This window comes from Pezoporus wallicus, unplaced genomic scaffold, assembly GCF_028554395.1.
Source record: "Pezoporus wallicus isolate ANWC-B61680 ecotype Strahan unplaced genomic scaffold, APGP_CSIRO_Pwel_v1 contig_2908, whole genome shotgun sequence".
Lineage (NCBI taxonomy): Eukaryota > Metazoa > Chordata > Aves > Psittaciformes > Psittacidae > Pezoporus > Pezoporus wallicus.
In genome coordinates this window covers 3,201,360-3,214,615 of record NW_026642179.1, presented here as the reverse complement: position 1 = coordinate 3,214,615, position 13,256 = coordinate 3,201,360, and the positions used below count along the sequence as shown (strand labels likewise).

Sequence of the window (13,256 nt, the reverse complement as noted above, 5' to 3'; positions counted from 1 at the left end):
TACAAAGCTGCTCACTGACAGCCTGGCCACTCTTGCCAGTTGGCACTCTTGGTGCTGTGCTGTGATGAAAGCCTAGTGAAGCAGTGCTTCATCTGGCTGGTCCTTCCTTCCCACTGGCAGGTTAGGCTCTAACCCCTCTAAGTGCAAAACAAAACACCCTTTCTCCTCACAGCACTTTAGAGACGTTATTTGAACACCACTGCCCCAAATTTTCTTACATTTTCCTTGTGTCACTTTTTCCTATCAGAATCTGAATCCTCCATCTTCCATTTTCCTTCACTATCATTTTAATTTATGAAGGATAATCACCTCTCCCTCTCCCTTGTAGAGAGGGTGTTAGGGCACATCCAGTATATATTCAGGTTATGGCCCTTTAACCTTTACATTGTGGCTGTTCAAGGGTAAGGTCTTAGAGAAGAAAATGTGAATCTGATTATATATAAAAGGTGTGCTCTGCTTCTTTTAAAAAAGAAAAGTAGACCTATGTCAATACAAGCAGTAAAGGACAACAGCTTCCCACACCACTTATATCCATTTCTAGCCAGAGTTGCTCTGTCCACGTGGTTTTGATCACTTTGAATTGGAATTACAGGTTGTGGGTATGAGGGTGGCTAGCATGACTGTTGGGAAGACTCGTGTCTAATTCTTTTTCTGTGTATTTCATTATGAGTAATGGGATTTTGGACACTTGCTGCTCACCAAACCAAAAGGTCCTTAAGCCAGAAGAAACGGAGTCCTGCCTGGGAAACTACCCATTTGACTGCCCCCGGGCCCTGTTTCCTCACCTCCCGGGAATGAGGGCAGCCCAAGGCTACGCTTCTTCCTTACTACGGAGGAGGCTCTGGGCTGGGGAGCAGCAGGGATCCACTGGCTGCGCTAGGGATCGCGTCCTGCCCCCGACTGCCGCCTCCATGCCTGGCCGGGCCGTGGGTAAGGCGGAGATGCTCCGGGGTGGACGGAGACCAAGGCAGCCGCGGCTCTGGAGAAGCGAAGCCCATCTACTGCTGAGGCAGCAGTAGCTGGACCGGGGTGGTTTCAGGAGAAGTCAGCGGCTTCGCTGCCTCTGGCCGTGTTCTGCACAGGCTAGCGTGACCCCACTTCTCTCTTGTGGTGGCCCACGCCAACGCCGCCTGCCTTGCCATGTCCAGAACCACGGGGGGGAACCAGCATCTCTGCCCATCTGCGACCCTTCGCAGAAGAACGACCTGCTCTTGCAGGACGGGCTTGGCGGCGGGACACGACACCAGCATCCCCACAGTATCCGCTGGACACGGAGTCCCGCGGGGAGCTGCGGGAGGGCTGGGCTGGACTGGACTGGACTGAGCTCGGCTCGGCTCGGCTCCCGGCTCGCCCATACCGGACACCACGTGCCCTAGGTACCACGCCACTCTTCGGGTCACAGCCCGTAGGCTCGGTCTCATTGGCTGAGGGAGGTGCTCATCTTGTGGACCAGCCAATGAAAGCCCGCTAGCTTCGTGGGCTGGGCGACTCCGAGGTCTCATAAGCTGCAGGGTCCGCCCCTCGTCTGGCGCGGCGGTGGTGCTTGTGAACGCGGGGGTGCTTGCGGCCGTCCGCGTAAGGCAGCGCGGGGTTAGTTTGTGAGCGCTCTGGTGCCGAGACGGCAGCGTGGCGGGAGGGCAGTGAACGGTAGCGGTGGCGGGGGGCTTCCTGAGGGGGAAGAGGGCGGTGGGGTGTTCTTGGGGTTGTGCCGGCGGTCCCTACCGAGAGGAGTTTTAGGGGCCCGGAGAGACTCCCTGAGGCGGGGGGTGCAGGCCGGTTGTGTGTGCGGGTCCCTTGCGGGGAGGGGGGTGACAGTGCTAGGGCTCGGGGCGGATAGCGCGTTAAGAGGGGACAGTAGCTGCGAGGCACTTCGTGTCTGTGTGCCTGAGGGGCTGTCCCGCTCCTGGGCAGCCTTGTGGGTGCATGGGAGTTGCTGCCCTGCTTCTGGTCAGCCTTTCCCGTTCTAGGGAAGGCTGGACGCAGGTGCATCGCACAGGGACAGGTGAGCTGGTTGGAGAAAGGAGTCTTGGGAATGATTGCCTCGCACTTAGACCTTGAAGCTGCGCTTTGCTGCAAGCTTTGCAGGTGTAAGATGTTATCCTGAGCACCTTGTTCTGTGCTGAGCCAGGACTCTGCACTTCCGTTTTATGGTGAGTCCAGGTCTGCTGTCTGTATCCTCCATGGTGTCCCAGAGGCTTTGGTATATTTCTGTGTGCTAGAGCTATGGTAATTGCAGTCTAAACAACTCTTGGGGAGTAAATGATATCCTGGGGCATCTGGGAGACAAGCAGTTTCCCTTGTTAGGAATGCAAGAGCTGTGCATTCACATTTTTTGGGAGAAGGAAGTTGGTAGCTTTCCCATCTCATACAAGGGATATGTGCTCTATTTTCTTACAGCTCTGAGAGCCAAATGATGGTTGGCATAACCATTTGTACTTGTGGTCTTTTGTGTGTCTGTCTGAGCACTTGGTGTTTATTCTTTTCCTGCAGGTAACATAGCCAAGAGTGTGTGTTAGCCTCTGTATAAAGGAGCTCTTGAGTCTGTACTGGGATTTGTGTAGGTTGTTCCTTTGCCATAAGAAAGGTGAGTAGGATTATTTCCATGTGTTTTTCTAAGGCTTTCTAGCTTAAATACTTCCATAAGTGGGCTGATATTTAAACAGCCCTGTGACTGCCAGTCCTTTCTAAACTTGTTTGAGAATCATAGATTCAGCTAGGTTGGAAAAGACCTTTAAGCTCATCAAGTCCAGCTGTTACCCCTGGACTGCCAAGACCACCAGTAAACCGTGTCATTGAGGGCCTCATCTACAATTTCTGGACACCTCCAGGAACAGTGGTTCCACCAGTTCCCTGGGCAGCCTGTTCCAATACCTCATCACCCCCTAGTTGAAGAAATTTTTCCTGATATCTAGTCTAAACCTCCTTCTGTGCAGCTTGAGGCTGTTACTTCTTGTCCTATTGCTTGTTACTTGTGAGAAGAGATCAGCCACCTCCTGGCTCCGTCCTCCTTTCAGGTAGCTGTAGAGAGCGATAAGGTTTGCCCCTGAGCCTTCTCTTCTCCAGACTGAACACCCCAGTTCCCTCAGCTGCTCCTCATCAACTTGTGCTTCAGACTCTTCATCAGCTTTGTTGCACTTCTCTGGACCTGCTCCAGCACCTCAATGTCTTTCTTGTAGTGAGAGGCCCCGAACTGAGCACAGTGTTTGAGGTGTGGCCTCACCAGTGCCCAGTATAAGGGGAATGGTGGTACTGCCTAATCATTTATATAACTGAACTGGAAACTGGAGTTTATGGTCTCCAGATGATATTTGGTCTTTGTATGTTTTGTGTATTTTGGTATTTTTTTTTTTCCCCCTCATCTACTCTTTGGTCTTACTTTTTGTATTCAGCCTTAATTTGGATTTGTAAATTATGCAATCCACTTTTATCTATTGTTCCTGTGGATAGTACAATCAGTCTGAACAGTGAGGTGTTTGCAGAGATGGAGCTGTTTATGGGGTTGTGTTTGGTGTAGTAGTTCATGCTGTGAACACACTGCAGCTTTTATTCCTATCTATGGGATGTTGGGGAAAGATCACTTTGGCTTTAGATGGCAATGCCATCTGATACTACTTTTTGTTATAAATCTGGGATCTTAAAGGATGTAGTTTAGAATTGTATCAGATGTGATATGACACCTGAATCCTAATAATAGTTATTTCTTTGCTTACTGTGCAACTGATTATTGTGAGTGGAACATGCAAGGTATTTTGTCTGAGATGCTCCTTGTAATATACATAGTTCAGGCCTCATTGGCATGAAATCACAGAAGACTTTCTTTTGTATTTGCCAACTGTTTGTTGTGTGTCAGACAATACCTCCGGATATTTCTGTGAAAATCTCAGTCCTCAAAGGCTTTGTAATCCTGAGCTGTAGGAGTAGACAGAAGTTAGAGCTGGGGAGGTGTTGCATCGTGCCCTTGTGTGATGAGTGTTTTCTGTGGGAGTAAAGGAGAGCTAAGCTGCCTTTACAGTCAAGATCAAATTACTGAGGCTGTTAAGGAATTCGGCTGTTTTATATACTTTTTGAAAGTCTGGTAAAGATTAAGGCTGATACTGTGTTGAGTTCCTAAAACCCAGCATGCATGGGCTGAAGCCATTCTACTCGCCTAATTCATGGTCACGATGCACTTGAGTTTGAGACACTTGGAGTGTGATTTAAGCAGCTCTGACTGATTTGAGATCATGGGAGCTCCCATAAGCATGTTTCTTATGTAATCTAGTCTATAGTTGGGTATGCAGAAATTAGACCTTGGACTCCCCCTGTCCACAGTTTTGAAAATACTTAATGTTCATAATCATTTAGTATACAGCACTCTTCCCAGTGCAGAGTTGTATTTCTGTATTCTCCCCGTGTCCATTGCTGTTTAGTCTGTGATCAATCAGAATGATCAGATGGAGGTTTTAGTTCCAGTGCTATGTCAGATGGACCTTTCAGGCATCACACATTTCAGCATGTTGCAAAAGCTTGTGTGAGAGTGGTCAAAATCCATCTTCCATTGAAGTCAATCCACAGATGGGTGGTGTTTAGTCAACAGGAACAGGGAAAGGTGCTGTTTGACCTTATGAATATGTAGCTGCTATTTAATGAGGACAGCAAATACACATTCTCTAGGAGCCAGTGTGAGCCTGGGGAGCTTGGACTCCATGTCTCACTTCTAAGCTCACCAGTGAGAGTGAGATCTGCTTCTCTGGTAGGTAACCTCTGATATTCACTGGAGCTCTGTTTAAGCATGGGAAGGAAATCTGTAGGCAGGAACAGGTTGTACAAATCTGCAACTAATCAATTGGTTAAGTGGAGTAGTTGCAACAGGCTGGGTAGAGGGTGGTTATTTTCCTCCCACATGAAGCTGGGAAGGAATTCAAAGCCAGGAGACCTCAAAGGTAAAAGCATACTCAACAGATGCTTGTTTCTTTAGTTGTTTTGATTGATAGTTGACTATTCTTTGCTGCCACATTGCTACTTGCAGTACATGATCTGTGGGATGTTTGATGAATCTGTCTCATGTCTCTGTCCAGATGGGTCATTATTAGATGCCAGACCAGTTGTCATCAGTGCTAAGCTGCAACCAAGATGGCTAAGTACAGGCTTGTTCTCTTAAGACATGGGGAAGGAGCCTGGAACAAGGAGAATCGCTTCTGCAGCTGGGTGGACCAGAGGCTGAGCAGTGATGGGATAAAGGAAGCTCAGAACTGTGGCAAACACCTTAAAGCACTGGGCTTTGAATTCGACCTCGTCTTCACCTCTGTACTCAGCCGCTCCATCCAGACTGCATGGCTTATCCTAGAAGAAATGGGCCAAGAGTGGGTCCCCATGCAGAGTTCTTGGCGCCTGAATGAACGTCACTATGGTGCTCTGATCGGTCTCAATAGAGCAGAAATGGCTCTGAATCATGGGGAGGAGCAAGTGAAAATATGGAGGAGAAGCTATGATGTTACTCCACCTCCCATAACCGAATCTCATCCTTTCTATGAAGAGATATACAACGATCGCCGGTATAAGTGCAGTGATGTCTCTCAGGATAATCTCCCGAGGGCTGAAAGCCTAAAAGATGTGCTTGATAGACTTCTTCCCTATTGGAATGAAAAGATAGTGCCAGAACTGAAAAGTGGCAAGATGATCCTCATCTCTGCTCATGGTAACAGCAGCAGGGCATTGCTGAAGCACGTGCAAGGTAAGGGTCTTCGTTTCAGCCTTTCCCTCTTCTCCTTAGCTGCTTAGAGCTTTACATATTGTTCTGTAGTGTGTATTACTACTCTGGATGGTGTAACACTATGTCTGTGGTCTCCAAGGGGAAAATAAAAAAGATGGCTTATTGGAGCAGGAATCAAACTGGGGTATGTGGAAGAGGGAGAGAATTGGTTAGGTTAATGTAGTTAAGAATAGAGCTAGAAGCTTTCACCTAGCATCAAGCTAGATGTTTCTCCCTGCTTATTTTAACTTACTGTGTTAAAACCTACTTTGTTGTTGGTCTAGATAGACAAAACTCCTTAGGCTCTAACTATTTTTGGATTTATTCAGCTGCTTTGTCGGAAGGGCTGAAGTTGTAATCTGTTCATTAAACAACCATTGCTGTAAAGCGTCAGGAAAATGCTTGTGTTATGTTGTTGAAGACATTCTTGACTGTTACTGTGGTGGGTCACTTTTGAAGCTTCATTCCTGATAACTCTTTACTTTAAAAAGCTTCTGTGACAGGGAGTGCTGCAGAGAGTAGGTACTTGCTAAAGCTTATGCAAATACTGTTGTTTCCCAATATAGGTAATGTATACCAATAAACAGCTAATTTGGTAGCTTACCATGAGGTTGCTTAATTGGGACTTGAAAAGGATGTGGTTTACCTTTAAGTCATTGCTGGATTCTTCCCCCACCTCTTCTCTGGCATGTCTTCTAGTTTAGGTCATCCTAAACTGGTAGATGGACCATATTAATTTCTTTGTCTGTGGGTAGAGTACTATTTGGTGATTATATATGTATGAATGCAGCCTGTTAGAGTTGTAGTTGCAAATATGCATGGACTGTATTGTGTTCACTCAAGTTTTTAATATAAAACCCTCTGGTGTGTGCTTCTACAGCTCTGAGTGCTGAACACATTTTGCAACCAGGCACACTGTAACAGGGTAGTTGATGCTTTAGCAGAGGTCAGAAACCTATGGAAAAACCATGCAATAGTGGCTTCTGGAATAGAGTCTGTGAATTCTGGGGTACTGCTTTGATGAAGGAGGAAGGCTGGTTCAGGCAGTTCCACTGATGTGGTCAGGGTGTTTGTCTACACTATGTGAAATGATTAAGTGTTATAAAGGATAAAAGGGCAGGGGGATCTGCAACCATGGTAATTCTCCACACCCCCCCCACACTCCCTCTCCCCCGAGAACTGAACCACTTCTGTGAAGCCTTACTGGCCAAGTCCTTTGGGGGTGGAATGCAGAAACTGTGGGTCACCTTCTGTACAGGCACGCACCACGGCCAGAGCCAACAGCGTCAGTGACTGGTAAAGGTTAATTTAAAGTTAGCATGGCTGGATTCCTTGCTGCATTGAGATCAGGGAGCAGTGTAAGTTAGAGGAGCTGCAAAGCTTTTCTTTGAAACAGTCAGGTATGTGCCCACACTCAACCAAAGTAGAATAGAGCTGTGTGTCTCTTGTCTATCCTGCGCCATACCTTGTCCCTTCCAGCATGTGCTTACATAGGGAAATGTGAGGAATCCATGGCAGAGGATCTAATTCTTTTGGCTGAGGATTGTCCATCAGCTACCCCAGCTGTAATTGCCCCAGGAGTAATTGCCCCATACATACTGGCTTTTCTGCTGTTCCTGCAGTGAAGATTTTGATTGCTGCAGAGCTGGCCTGAAGGTTCACAGAAACAGAGCTTTAAGACCCCTGTTATTGCAACCTGCTCTTTTTCTTTTAAGAGCTCCAGCCTGTATCTAGTTGTATCTAAGAGGTTTCTTGTTTGTGTTGATGACTGTCCCTTCTGAAAGGTTGTGAGCTGCTCTGGGGCCCTGCTTTAGTTGGACCCAGTTCAACAGTGCTTAGTTTGTCAGCTGCTGTATTTATAGCACCCACTGTGAGGTGGGCTTTCTTTTCCTGGACTTTGTAAAGCTTGGTATGTCTTGCAGTTGAGTGGAAGTTTTTAGGCACCTCTGTCTTAGCTGGAGCCATGTTTTCTGGCTTTCAGAAAATGGGGCTTCAAATGCCTCAAGCAGCAGTCGTACATGATTGCTTGAATGTCATCTTAGTCATGGGGATAACTCAGTCTCGGAAGATGTAGCTCAGAAACTTTAAATGGCAGTAAATATAAATGTTTTCAATCAGTGTGATCTGATGAGACAATTCTAGTTGTTTCAGTGTGAAATTTAATGTCTTTTCTGAAAGACTTTGGAGTGTTCTTGAAGTTACCTTTTTGCGGGATTCTTTTTTTTAAACAGGCCTGCAGTTCTCTGAACCTGAATGTTCTCATTGTTAAGTAACTGGTAAAGAGCTTGAAATGTAGATCTGCTTTCTAACTTGCACACAAAAATCATCAAACTAACAATATTGGGCTAATATGGCTTTGATTGTGGGCTTGGATTTTGTTCTTATTTTCTAGGTGCCCAGAGTGGACCTCATTATATGAAATATACTGAAATATGATATATGAAATGTCTGTACTATTTGTCATGTTTGCATGTGAGGACTTAAATGAAACCTCCATAGTCTTTCTGAAAACAGTACTTAATGCAAACTAGACCATATTCTTGTGTGTACTTGAAGATCAGAAACAGCAGCTTCTCTGAGAGCTTGTTCTTCTCTCCTGGTGGGGCTAAGTGATGTTTCTCCTAGATGGTGCTAGTGGGGATGCTGGTCTGTGTTCCTTCTAGGTAACCCCTATGCATTTGATAAATGCCACCAAGGCCAAGCAGGGCTGCTTCCTACAGTCCTGGTGAAGAAACAGTGTTGACATCAAAGTAAGTCTTTAACTGAGCTGACCCAGTCCTTTCAGAACACTTACTCTTTGCATCATCTTTAGCTGATGTATGTGGTGATGCCAGGAATCATTGGCACAACTGAAAATTGGCAGAGTGAGAGGACACTTTTCATTATATATTGTTAGGCTTGGAAAGGCTCTCTAAAAGTAACTTTTTCTTCGGGCAGCAGTTTTGTGTTTGCGGGGGAAGTATCTCGTCATATCTTAGCAACTGTGACACCTATTGGTGTGGACCATGACCTGTAACTGATCTTGGTCACCTCCTAGATGCACAGGATCTATTTACAGGTGATTTTTCTCAGTCCTTTGAAGAAGGGATCATTTTCTCTTTTACCTGAAGTATCAAACTGATACTTCAGATTGAGTCTCTTAGCAGTGTCCCATATGGCATTTGTCGTCTGGAGCAACAACCACTACGCATACTGAAGCCCTGCTTTTTGGAAGTGGCTGGACATTGCCTGCTGATGGGAAGTAGAGAGTAAATCTTTTGTTTTCCTTTGCTTCTGTGTCCAGCCTTTGCTTGTGCTTTATTATAAAGTGCCCTTATCTTGACCCATGAGTTGTTTACATCTTACTTTCTCCATACCTGCCCTGCTGAGGAGAGGAGTGATGGAGCAGCTTGGTGGTCCCCTTGTGTCCAGCCAGGGATAATCCCCTTTACAGTGCTTTTTGGTGCCTCACTGTGGTGAATTGACCTTGGTTGGATGCCAGGTGCCCGCCCTCTTGTAACCTACTAGGTCCTCTGCCAAGAGGGCAGAATCTAGCCCTGAATATTTAATTTATTAGGCTAAAGCTTTGGTATTTTCATTAACGTTGTGGGAAGCATGCAATGACCTGATTGGGATCTCAATTACAAAGTACCAGTTCTAGAACAAGCCCATTGTGGCTGAATTTATACATAGATCTTGTTTTGCTGGGTGAATCATCTGGCCTCAAGTGTAGTTGACATGCAGGGGAGAAGGTGTGTAACTCTTCTCAACAGCTGTTGGTTTTTTTTGTGTTGTTTTGGCCATAAGAATGGAAGGAAGGAACTTTGTAAGAACAGGTGAGAGGGCAGAAGCAGCTGAGCCAGCCCTTATAGAAGCAGGCTGTAGTGATCAAAATCAAGCCTGATGGGTTTTGGCTCTGTAGGACTTTACAGGCTGCAAGTATTTCAAAGCACTTCACGGGTTACCAGGTAAAGGTGAAATCTTAAGCTTGCACAGAAATATTACTGGTCTGTGTGTCTGATAACCCAGTTCAGTTAGATGGAGCATAAGTGAGCTTGGAAAGAATTCTGAATGTGATGTTAAAATATCTTTTAATAAGTGCTGTACCAAATTCTTAGTGTTCATGTACCAAACTGCTTGCTACTGTTCAGGAATGATGTTTAGTAAGTGCTTATGAGAGAATGTGGGAGATGTCCACTTCAGGAATGGAGCTTGCCTGAACAGCATTTTATCAGTTCTGAAGAAGGCATCCTGAGTCCTTCAGTGGTGTCTGTGGGATCTCATGGTTGTAAGCAGGTTTTAAACTGTTTCCAGTAACACAGTATCCTTCATCAATGCTGTGACCCAGGCTCAGTGTTCCTGTTTCAATTGTCTTATTTCCCATTGTACCTTGTAGTCAGCAGTTGAGTCCTTGCCCTGATTTCACCCTTCTTCCCTTTGAAAATAGGGTGGGGTTATGACCCAGACCAGCTCAGATGAAGTGCAAGAAAAGGTCACTTGGCTACAGTTACAGTACATGAAGTAACTAGATAGTAGTTAGCTCATGTTCGTGATGGCTGAAGTGTAAGATGGGATCTCTTTACTGTCCTCCTAGCCTGCAAGGTTCTATGTGTTTTGCCTGCAACTTGAAGAGCTTGTGTGACAAGCCTGATAAGCTCCTTGCTTCCTGAAGACCAGAAGTGCTATACAAATACAGCAACAGTGCTGAAATAAAGCAACAGGATACTTCAGAATGTCTTTAGAATTTTCATCTGTCTTGCATTTCTAGCCTGCTGGCTATGAGACAATGTTCCTGTATGAGGAAGAATCCTGAGGAGAAAGGCAACGTGCTCACTGCAGCTTGTTTATCCTAGACTGCACTGTTCTGCTTTGTAAATTAATACTAGTTGACATCAGTGTGGTCACTTTGTGTTCTGTAGAAACAGTAAACTGCATTTCTGAATCTGTGTAGCTACAGCTAGTTTTGTTTAATCTGTCTTTAGAGAAAACCTTTAAATATTCTGGCTTCTGACCACAGTATGTGGTTTGCCTGAATTCTCCTGCATGACTTCATCTGGTGTGTACATCTGAATGGTTTAGTCTGAGAGACTGAATTTGAGGTGGGCAGAGCACTTCCTGGGGCCAGATTCTCTGTGGCTACATGGTGATGTGTGTATGTTGCTAAAATCTAGTATGATTAAGAATCCTTGAAATAAGCTCAGGCAGCTTGGCTGCTTGTTTTGCAAACCAAAAAACCAAAGTCCTTGAGAAGAGTGCTTGTGCCTGGTAAGGGGACTCAGGATTTTCCCATTAATATCTGTGTGGATGCAAGTTTTTAGAAGCTGCTTGAGTTCTTTTCTGTAGGTCTGATTCTGCTGACTGCAACAGGAAAATTATTTACGCCTGTATTACAGGGGTTGCTTGAACTGGGACAGTGACTTTTAATGGGCTGGTACCTCAGTATACAAGAAGGTGTAAGCTTCTGGGAAGGGTTTGTCTGTTTCTCTTGCTCTGTGCCTTTCTGAATCTTGGGGCTCATCTACAGCCCGAAGCAAGGGCTTAAGCTAATCAAAACAGGAATAGGTCACTGCAGAAGTTGCATGTTTAAGTAGTCTCTGTGCAGGGGCATAAATTGATTCTTGCCTCATGATCAGTTCCGTTTTTTTCTGACCTGTTGTCATCCAACTGTTGCTGAGTGGCTTGACTCTGTGTCTGTGGGTTTTCCTGTATGTTTGCTCTGCTTTTCTACTTAATGTGTAAACTGCTGGCAAATTTGCACCCATGTGTTCTGAAAGCCATCTGTTTTGTCAGCTGCTCAAGAGGATGTTTTCTTCATGCACCTTGGTCTCATTTATATGGTGTCATCATTTTAGAAGCTTGAGTGTGTGCATTTTCTAAGCATGAATTACTTGAAGCTGTCCTGCTTTACAACAGCAGGCTGCTGCCGTGACCTCAGTGCTTTTAAAAAGTGGTGGTGGTGTTGGGGGGGGTGTGTGTGTGTGTGTGTGTGTGAAATATTGCCTTTTCTGATGACATTAGCTTTCTTTTGCCTAAAGTTTTTGCAGAATACTGTCTTTGCAGCCACTGCTTCTTAATGCAACTGTGTAGACCTTGTGCAGGAGCTTTACTAGGAAGCTGGTCTCAATATTCACTTGGATGCTTTAGAGATGTTTGACCAGCCATGCATTGATATTAAAGCCCCAGACTATTTCAATTAAACAGAGCTGGGTAGAATAATTTTTCTCCCCAGGTACGCATTATTTCAGTGAAGTGGAAAAGGCTCCAGGTTGTGTATTTTTTACCCTTTCTTTGTTTCCCTCTCCCTCATTTGAAAGAGGAAATGAATAGCCTATTAATTCTGAGAATAGTACTGTATGCAAGATGCTGTAAACTTGCTAATGAGAAACCACATGTAGGCAAACAGGGATCTTTACACTAGAAGAATTAAATACTGATTTTGAAGACAGCTTGTGTGAGAAGCTTTGCATAGAAAATTTAAGAGGAAGAATTAACCATGGTATCCTGCCTTTTTAGAGAGGCTGTTTGGTACTGGCTACTTAGCTAATGACACACTGGTGTTTTAGTTGTTGCTGAGTAGCACTTACCCTGACCAAGGGCTTCACAGTCTAGATAAGAAACTGACCATTGAGTGTTGGTGTCGATGGAGGCTGGAATGTATCTTTGTTTTAAGACTGGATAATCTCAGATATAAGGCTGAGCTAGGTAGACCGATTAGGAAGCTGCTCACTTTGTTAACTGTGTTTTTTGTTTGTTTTTGTTTGACAGGCATCTCTGATGAGGACATCATCAATGTTACTCTCCCCACTGGTGTGCCCATACTTCTTGAACTTGATGAGAATCTGCGCCCTCTGGGCCCTCACCAGTTTCTGGGTGATCAAGAAGCTATCCAAGCTGCCATCAAAAAAGTGGAAGATCAAGGGAAAGTAAAAGCTGTTGAGAAGTAAAATCCCACAGACACAGCTGTTTCCAACATTTGTGTATGACTGCTAGGTTGCACTGTGTAGAAGTCTCAATTTTAAGCACAAATAATTGGGAGAGTTGTTGAGTCTCAGGTTGGTAGATTTACCCTCTGCCTCTCAAAAGCTGCAATTTAGATCTGAGCATGAGGTTATGGACACGGAAAAAAGAAATCAAGAGATCATTCAGGTAATGCAAACTTGCAGAGCAGTCTGCCCCACATCTAGGATTGAGGGTGGCCCGGTACAGAAATGAAGAGTTATTGCTGGTGTCTACTGGTCATCAGTCCTAATCTAGGGGGAAAAGCACCAGTTTACTGGACTGAATAACTCCAGGTTATTCCGTGCACTAAAACTTATACAGTGTGATAAAATGGCCCTGAGTTGAGTTATCCAGTATGATTCTTCTGTGTCACTGGTCATGACAGTTTGTTCTGGATGGAATTCCTTTGGTCTTTCAGAACACTTTCAGCTGTATAACTCTTTGCCTTTGTTATTTAGAGTCTTCCAAGGTCAGTGCATGTCCAGAAAATTTTGTAGAGGTGTTCTGACTGCTATAGTTACCATAGCTGTGTTTTTACACTGTAATC

General features: G+C 45.1%; 1 protein-coding gene across 1 annotated transcript; it reads left to right on the top strand.

The window, feature by feature from the left end:
• Positions 1 to 1,876: 1,876 nt before the first annotated feature.
• BPGM (bisphosphoglycerate mutase) lies at positions 1,877 to 12,665 on the top strand. The gene is made up of 3 exons (XM_057427967.1): positions 1,877 to 2,584; positions 5,058 to 5,713; positions 12,476 to 12,665. Exons 2-3 carry the CDS (start codon positions 5,113 to 5,115, stop codon positions 12,652 to 12,654), a joined length of 780 nt encoding a protein of 259 aa, XP_057283950.1. The 5' UTR covers positions 1,877 to 2,584; positions 5,058 to 5,112; the 3' UTR covers positions 12,655 to 12,665.
• Positions 12,666 to 13,256: the final 591 nt, after the last annotated feature.